The 9,425-nt window shown below is 33.9% G+C and overlaps 1 protein-coding gene across 1 annotated transcript in view; it reads right to left on the reverse strand.

Annotated features, from left to right (window-relative positions):
• LOC108558531 (early growth response protein 1) overlaps nt 1-8,834 on the reverse strand; it is a 14,912-nt gene extending 6,078 nt beyond the window's left edge. The window contains exon 1 of the mRNA XM_017915462.1: nt 8,171-8,834. Coding sequence (XP_017770951.1) covers nt 8,171-8,672 — 502 coding nt within the window. The 5' untranslated portion in view covers nt 8,673-8,834. The remainder of the gene's footprint in view (nt 1-8,170) is intronic.
• Between the last annotated feature and the right edge of the window lie 591 nt (nt 8,835-9,425).

Here is a 9,425-nt window from a genome sequence, read left to right on the forward strand (position 1 = left end):
TCGTCAGCTGCTCGGAACAACTACGGCGGCGGTGGTGGCGGTAGAAACAACCGCCGTCGCAGCCGCCTCTGACTCAATACCTATATCGTAATTATTATGAAATCGCGTCGCCCATGAAACAAAACTTAATTTTTTTTATCCATCTTTTGAACTCGTGTATTGGAAGCGTGAATGTCATGTACATCCCGCTGGTTTCTTAATGGAGCGTGCGGCGTACGGCGAGGGTGGGCGTCGCGACGCCACGCACGCGACCGTTATCGAGCGACCCTCAAAAATTGCACAAACACACACACACACACACGAGACCAGCGAGAGTAACGACGCCGTGACGTCAGCGTTCATTCATGGTTTCGCAGCCGCCTCCGTCGATAAACAAAGATGGCCGCCCCCGACGCCGCAACAACCGCTTCCCGCCTCCTGAATTCCTGGTCTTCGACTTCCGGCAGCGCGACGCATTTCCGGGGTGGGGAGGGCGTCGCGTTTCTCTCCTGTTTTTTTTTGTTTCACTGCCCACTCTGATTTCTTCTTTCTCTCTACCTCCATCGAATATTATGAACTTTCTCCGACTATTTGCGCAATGATCGGATTTGATCAAATATTGGGATAATTCGATTGAATCCAATTAAGTTTATTACCGTCGCTCGAGCGTTTATCGATTTACGATGATATATCATGTAAAATACGCGATAAAAAGTAAATTTTAACGTAATTTCGAATACAAAATTACATCTTAATTCATTCATTAAATCGTTTACACATGAAACTTATTTGCTTTGTGAGTAAACAAACATTAATTTATGTTCACTTTTTTTCTTACTTGCTTTAGTTTACTATAATTGTTAACATTCTATGAAAGTATTTTTGATAAAAAATAGTACAAATAAAATTAACTAATCAAAGTTAAAGTTAATTAAGTCAAACATTGCAATTAAATAGTTATAATAATAATTAAACTTTTCTATATATTTTTGTTTTAACGAAGTTTTAGTTCATTTAAAATATAATTAAAAAAGTAGTTTATTATATATTTTGATTGATTCAATAATAGAAGAAAAAAATATTTTATAACTGTTTTAATTAAATGTTTATACAACTTTAACATATAAATAATTACATTACTTTTTAATTAAATTTAATCTAATTTCGATAAATTAAACCATATTGCAATTGAATTAATGATAATAACAATATGTTAAATTTGAGAAACGATTGGAAATCAAGTTTTGTTGCGTTGATTTCATAATTATTTGTAAAGAATCTGAAGAAAATGTTGCTTTTCTTGAGTATAATTTAGTAAAAGGGAAATAGATTTGGAAAACGATTTCCAGACTGATGAAAATGTTAGCAGAAAACGTGTCCAAAGCAAATGAAATCTGGAAAATCCGAGAACGAATATATTGAGGAAGACCATATGGTCACAGCGAAGAGCAGAAAATTTAAATGCTTTTTACGTAATCTGAATAATGCAAAGTTTCCTCGCTCCGATCGAAGGCGAACAAAACGCTAATCAACGAACGCTCTTTTCTTCATTTTATATACACTTTATTTGTTGCGAATGTGCGTCTTTCTTCACTCGTAACCATATGGCGCGAATGCACCGAGATTTTTCTCGTGCAAAAACCGCATGCAAATCGAATGACACAATGACGACTAATTGATTCGCGCAAGAAATCAATCCCATCTACCGTCTGCAAAAAAAATGAATGCTGCTGCAGATTGACGACGCTCTCATAATCGTCGTCGATATCTCCGTATTCGGTACATTACGAAACATAATAATAAGTATAGTAATAATAATAACAACAACAATAATATTAATGTACGGTTGTTCTCTTTTCTTGTTGATTTTTTTTTCTTATTCCAGCACCACGCGTCCACTTAACCCACACGTATTATTCATTCATCCAACGCCTTCTTCGCCGGCTACGTCACATGCAGATATATGTGTATATATACACACACACAAACACATGTGTATGTAAGTGTGTTTCTTTCTGGAGAGAGAAAACTACTCTGGTACACATTAATTATGCACGGTTGGATTTGGAAGATTATCCTTGGAGTTCACATCCTGTTTCCATAAATGCACACTTTTCCACTACAATTATCGGTTTCTCTTTTCGTTTTATTAATTTCATCATTCCAATCCAGAACATTCTCTGCTTTTTATTTTTTTAACTCTTATTATCAATTTACATTCGTATCACATTAAGAAATTTGTACTTAAACGAATAACTTTTTTATTAAAGCAAAAAGAACGTTTGTTTATATTGTCATAAAAAAAACGTTAATATTTCAATTTTTCAACATTAACTTGAATTGAGGTGAATTTAGTTTATTCAGTGTAGAAAATCAAGAATTTTTCTGTAAATTTTATGGATGAAATCATGAGATTTTCTGCTTAGAGAAAGCAATAATTGTTTATTACTTTACTCGCTCATATTTGTGATGAGTAACGTTTGGTAACAATAGCGGCGATGAAAATAAACACTGGATTAGGTAATCTGTACGTTTCCTGCTCATCTGATGCCGTTCCTATTCCTATTCTATATACTAGAAGGAAAAGCATCAGAAGCAGCGTTGATTCATCTGGCAAACGGTTTTTCGGAATGCGTAACGAGCGTTTCGGTGATTACTGTTCGTTCTAATTTTAAAACTTTATTACGGAGAAGAGTGCAAGCGACGATGAATGGAGCAGAATGCATTTCCACACACATATATACATGTATATATATTTTCCTACGAGAACGATCGAAACGCAATCGTTGCAAATATTGTTTTGCGAAATTCTCGCAATTTCGTAATTTTTTTTTTCGTTTTTTTGGACGAACCGCGAGCGCGTAATATTTGTAAATAGTTTCGTCGCGAATGTTGGGCGCGCGCCAACCCGCCGTTTTCGCACATAACGTACACATTCGCGAATTCCAACGTGCACATAATATTCGAGAGAGACGTAATAATGGTGAAGTGATTGGTGGAAGAAGGATGGGGAAAGAGTTGGATCGAACGAAGCGATTTTCTTTCCAGAAGCTCCAAAACGTTCAATTAACTTGAGTAATCATAACAAATTTTCCATTCATGAAACACACTGTTCTAATAAACAATGTGGCCAAATTACTTTCTCGAATATTCGTAAGAACTTTTTTTTATAACTTAATAGAAAGTATTGTTTTAGGATAATCAACTTTGACAGCTTATAACAACAAATTGGTAATTACTACAAATCTCGAAATAGGCTTATTTTAAAGGTCATAGGTTTATCTTTGATGTTCACTTTCAATATTCTAATTGGCACAAATAGTTATCGAGTAATTAAACAAAATGTAGATACGAACTAAATAGGAAAACTCGTTATATCTAGTTTAATAATCATTATTATTTAATGAGTAATATATAAAAAGGTACGTAAGAAACGACTCATTCCATTATTGTAATAAAATATTTATAAAATTTCAGAGTTTTCGATATATTTTATAAAAAAAATATCGTTGTAAAAATTTTGATAAAAGAATATTCTAATTGACGCAAATAGTTATCGAGTAATTAAACAAAATGTAGATACGAACTAAATAGGAAAATTCGTAATATCTAGTTTAATAATCATTATTATTTAATGAGTAATATATAAAAAGGTACGTAAGAAACGACTCAATCCATTATTGTAATAAAATATTTATAAAATTTCAGAGTTTTCGATATATTTTATAAAAAAAAATATCGTTGGAAAAATTTTGATAAAAGAATATTCTAATTGACGCAAATAGTTATCGAGTAATTAAACAAAATGTAGATACGAACTAAATAGGAAAACTCGTTATATCTAGTTTAATAATCATTATTATTTAATGAGTAATATATAAAAAGGTACGTAAGAAACGACTCATTCCATTATTGTAATAAATATTTATAAAATTTCAGAGTTTTCGATATATTTTATAAAAAAAAATATCGTTGTAAAAATTTTGATAAAAGAATGTAAAAAAATCTGTTATTAAATATTATTAATTATTATATCAAAAGATGCGCAATTAAAAACACTTTCTGATGTAATTATAAAATAAGTAAAAAGTTTTTATAGTTTATCTAAAAAATAATATTTTTTAAAAGAGGTTTTTAGAAATTTGTTAAACAACTTATCACAAGAAATTTGTAATTGCTACCAACCTCGAAATAGGCTTATTGGAAAGGTCATAGTTTTATCTTTGATTTGCACTTTCAATGATCTAATTGGCGCAAACGCTTATCGAGTAATTAAATAACGCGTAGACACGAACTAAATAGGAAAACTCGTTATATCTAAATCAATAATTATTATTACTTAACGATTATTAGATAGAAGTGCGTGTAATCAAAGACTAATTCCAATATGATATTTAAATATTTATAAAATTTTAAAGTTTTCGACATATTTCATAAGAAAAAGTTTATAATTTATTTGAAAAAAGATATATTTTTTTAAGAGAGAATTTGCAGAAATTTCAATAAAGAAAATGAGAACAAAATGTAATATTTTGACTCAATTCAATGTAATTAATCCGTGCAAATAGAAAAACAAACCTTGCTGATTGCTTTACTTAATTGAGCTATAAAACGTGATTGAAAATTAGCTGCAGAAATTTTCTTAAACATTTTAAGTTCTTGTCGTCGTCTCAATATCAATTTCACGGATGCGTTTACGAGGATCGTCGTAAAAAAGAAATGCGTACGGTTTAACAAACAAACAGGTAGTAGTTGTAGCCTTTTGCAGACACCGAGTGTTAGTTAATTACCTATAAAATATTATCTAACCGCTCGTTTCCAATTAGCGTTTCGTCGCGAAGGGAGGAGGACGAGTTCGAAGCTCAGGCTTCGACCGTAAACGTCTTCGTTCTCTTTTAATTAACTCAACACACAAACACACACATTTCCCACCCAAAAAAAAGGCAAAGAAAAGAAAAGAAACGTCGTTTATTTACCAATTATTTTTTCGCATTGAAATAAGTTTATGTTCGCTTATATAAGGAATTTAGTAGAAAATCTCGATTAATTAATACAGTTGTTTCGTATCGGATTAGGAACGCCTCAATGGACACTCAAGGACTTTGAATTCCGAAGGATAACGCATGAATGAAGGAAACAAGAAAAGAACAACAAAAACGAAAGAAGTTGCATTCGTTCGCGTTACGAAATTCCAAACGATGATGAAACGCATTTCGGTCATAAATAATGCATCGATTCGTTCAGAAATCAGCGAATATAAAACCATGTGTTTTTGTGTGAAAGATAGTTAAAATTCAAATGGAAAGAATTTTATTTTATTTTATTTTATATATGTAAAAAAAAATAAAATTGGAGACGTGCAGAAAAATACGCCCATCGATTAGCATTGAATGCGTTTCGCTCGTTTTTAATTGGTCCGTGCCGGAACTACCTTAAATAGCGGAGCGACGCGATTGGTCCGCAGGCAATGGATGAAATGGACACGACGTTTATTTATTTATATGGGCTTTTGCATTATTCATCTGACGAATGGAACCATACCTTTTTCGTATTAGCGAAGAAACACGTTCACATTTCGTGCTTCATTCATTCGTTAATTGATTAATTGAACCAGCAATAAAACTCAACAACAAATTAATTGCAACAATTAAATCCCCGATATGTATTAATTACTCGAATAAAATCTAATTGAATAATCACGCGATAAATTGCATTTTTAAACAGGTGTAAAGTTTAACATTTAAATGTTAAAAATACAAGTATTATTAAGCAAACGAAACTCGTTATATTTTATTACAAAAATTAACAAATTGTAGACATTATTTTCTTCGTGAATCAAAAGGAACAATCGATTATTTCGCCTTCTCTCAGATAATGAAACACAAATTCGATTCATGCAAACTTTCTCTATTATTGCGTTCTAATTGCGCACGTTATTTCTGTTACAAGTATCAACTTAGATCAAGTATGATGGAAACAATTCTATAACAGATGTTGCTTTTGTTTTCGTTAACATTCCGAGAAGAGATGACGTTTTTTTTTTCTTTTTAACGTTGTTTTTGCAACAAATTTTGCGGCCATTCTCGTGCCTTCAATTGGATCGTAATTTACCTGCGTTTTTTTTTTGCTCTCTCTCTCTTTATCTCGACGGAGAAAAAAATATGCGGAAGAACGACGATTGGTCTAGAAAAAGAAAAATACCATCACCATCGCTACCTGTGCAAAACCACGCCCATTGCTTTGTTCCCACTACTTCAATTTTTTTTTCACCATTCGAAACACGCAACTGTTTCTCCATCTGAACTAAAACAACTTAAGTTTCCTTTCCAATCCTATCCACTATAAACTTTGTCCTTCTTTTGATCCAAATTCAATGGAACGAAATGAAACGCGCAAGATTTCGATACTACTGTTATTACATTTGTAAGTAGGAACGAAATTTCATTATTATATGCAAATGCCTTCGATCTGTGTGTGAGAGTGTCTGCGTGCATTGTAAGTTATAATCTAATTTCTATGTAAATTTGTAGTTGGAACGCTTTAAGGAAGTGTGGATCGGACGAAGAAAGAAGTCTACTAAAAAAAAAGTAAACACACTGGTGTAGATTTAGTTGTAGGTAGGTTGTATTGAAATGAATTAAGTCGATTTAAATTTAGGAAGAATAATAAAAAGTTAAACTGAAGGAAGTTTGTTAACCTTTCGCCGGGATTTCCATGGTCGAAACTCAATGTTGTTTGCGAAGCGTTTAAATGAATGTTTGAGGCGTTTCTTAGAAATCTCGCGGAGATCCGCGGAACAAACTCTGTTGATAATTTATACCTGAGCCAACAATAAATGTAATCTAAATCTTTTGCACTATTCTACTCATTTTTTTCAACTTTTACAGCTTATTGTGGAATACTATACATTTCTAATTAGTCTTATTGGAAAGAACATAGTTTAGCTTTAATTTGCATATTTGATGTAGTAATTAGTACGAGTTGTTGTTGAGTAATTAATTAAATTGTGAAGACATTACAAAAATGCGTAGTTTTACAAATTTTCAGTTATTTTGTTTAATTAATATCTGCAAATTTCCAAAATCTGTAAATTTTTTAAATTAACAAATAGTAATAATTATGGATTACAATGAATATTTATAATAGTTAACAGTATTTTTTTTTTCAATTGAAATAGTTTAAGACGAAAATGGGAATAAACGAAATGTCAAATTTCCTCTACGACTATTTTATGATAATATCTATAATAAATATTTTTATTTATTTTTTTGGAAATTTATTTAATCTACATTTTTTCTTTATCTGGGAATTAGTATAATCGGTCGATTTATATTCAATGGTTATATTCTATAAGACGTTATGATCTTTATATTGTAACACTTTTTTTTATTGATTTCTGTTCTTTCAACTCGAAAGAATTTTTTAATGAACTTTACGCAAATTTAACTTCTAGTTAAAGATAATTAATGTTTATGATTTTTCAATAGTAACTTTAGTTTTTACACTATAAAATTTAATGTTATTGTTAAGATTTTTCAATCTATGTATAAATAATGTAATTAACATAGTTGTATAATATTTAAAGTTTTTGTAATTTCAGTTCTGGTTCATAAATTTATGTAAAATTATTGAAATAAAGTAAATTGCGTAAAATTTTTAGTAAAGTTTTAGTTGTAATTACAAAATATAAGTAAAATAAGTATATAGCGATTTTTCAATCTATGTATAAATAATGTAATTAACAAAGTTGTATAATATTTCAAGTTTTTGTAATTTCATTTCTGGTTCATAAATGTATGTAAAATTATTGAAATAAAGTAAATTGCGTAAAATTTTTAGTCAAGTTTTAGTTGTAATTGCAAAATATAAGTAAAATAAGTATATAGTTTAAGTATATTAATTGTATAAAATTTGAATGATATAACACTTATGTTTGTACTCTTGCTTAGGTGGTTTTAATAAGGGTAATAATAATGGATCGAGGTTGTAGTAGATTGTGAATGAAACAAGTGTTATGATTGAAAGGTTGCGGTGATGTGAATGTAATCGAGTTTGCGGTGAAGGAAGTTATCTTGAGGTGGAGGTTTTGGGGTTTCTGTAGTAGTAGTAATTATTGAGGTGTGTGAATGGACGATGCGTGAGTGAATGGGATTGCGAAGAGTAGAAAAAGAGTGAAAGAAAAGGTATCTACCTGATGGGGTGGGTCCTGTGAACCAGAGTGCCACGAGATCGTCGACGCTGGACGCGGGTGGAGTGTGATGGCCGTATCCAGGGTAGTAGTAGGCTGGGGCGGCGAAGGCGTCCGCCAGGAGGCGGCCCGTCGAAACCGTCGTCGGGGTGACATAGGACGAAGAAGATGTTGTTGTTGTTGTTGATGCACCAATTGATGAAACACTACCACCACCTGCACCGGTTCTGAACTGTCGATGATGATGATGATGATGCGTTCGCACACCGTTCGATGAAGAAGCCGCTGCTGCTGCTGCTGCTGCCGCCGCCGCAGCTGCCGCGCCACCGTCCAGAAGAAGCTGTTGCACTTGTAAGATGTCCACAAACTCTTCGCCACCTGTTGTAGCAGCGGCCACGAGGGCCGTATTGTCCCGCGATCTTTGGCGCGAATAGCATCCATCGTTATTGAGCAAGGTGTTCCTGGGATGATCCTCGTGTTCCCTCCGCATCGCTAGTGTCAGCATGTTGATGTTGGCGAGGGGCAGCGGAGCGGACCTCCGTTGCCATAACGCACTTCACCACCGGGATAATAAATACAACTGTTCTTGCAGTTGTTGTTGTTGTTGTTGATGATGTCTTCGTCGTTGAGGTCGCACTTCGCGCGCACTCCAGACACTGGACATGAATGAAAGCCGGACATGTGTGAGCGCCGATCGCAGGTATCCCCAAACGCCAACACCATCCGAACGAACGCCTCCTCTTCTGGTGGTGCTGCTGCTGCTGCTGTCTGTTGCTATTGCTGCTGCTGCCCCGTTCCCGACTGCTGCTGCAGTATATATCTATCTGTCTGTCCCGCAGCAGACTCTTTGCCTTGCCTTGCCTTAGTCGCTCAACTTGATGCAGCACATGTATATACGACGCTCGCGTGTGGTAGGTAGGCAGTATAGTGTGTAGTAAGTAGGTAGGTAGGTTGGAACACACCAGCTCTGAATCCTCCTCCACCTCCCTGCACCCGCGCGCAGACGATGACGTCAACCGCGAAATCGTCACCGTCGAAGAAACAAACAAAAAAACTTGCAAATCCACGCCGATGATGTCCACTTAGTTACAGCATCCGACTAACTACGTTCCCCACCGAACTATACCCCAACTTTATGTTTGCATCGAACCAAGTAGTAGTAGTAGACTATGACGACGTCACCCACTCATCCACTCAGACTCCCAGAAAGGCTTCAATTTGCTGTTGCTGCCGGTGACATCACACCCAAGCCTACTCT

This window comes from Nicrophorus vespilloides, unplaced genomic scaffold (genome assembly GCF_001412225.1).
Source record: "Nicrophorus vespilloides isolate i.1.1-1 unplaced genomic scaffold, Nicve_v1.0, whole genome shotgun sequence".
Taxonomy (NCBI): Eukaryota; Metazoa; Arthropoda; class Insecta; order Coleoptera; family Silphidae; genus Nicrophorus; species Nicrophorus vespilloides.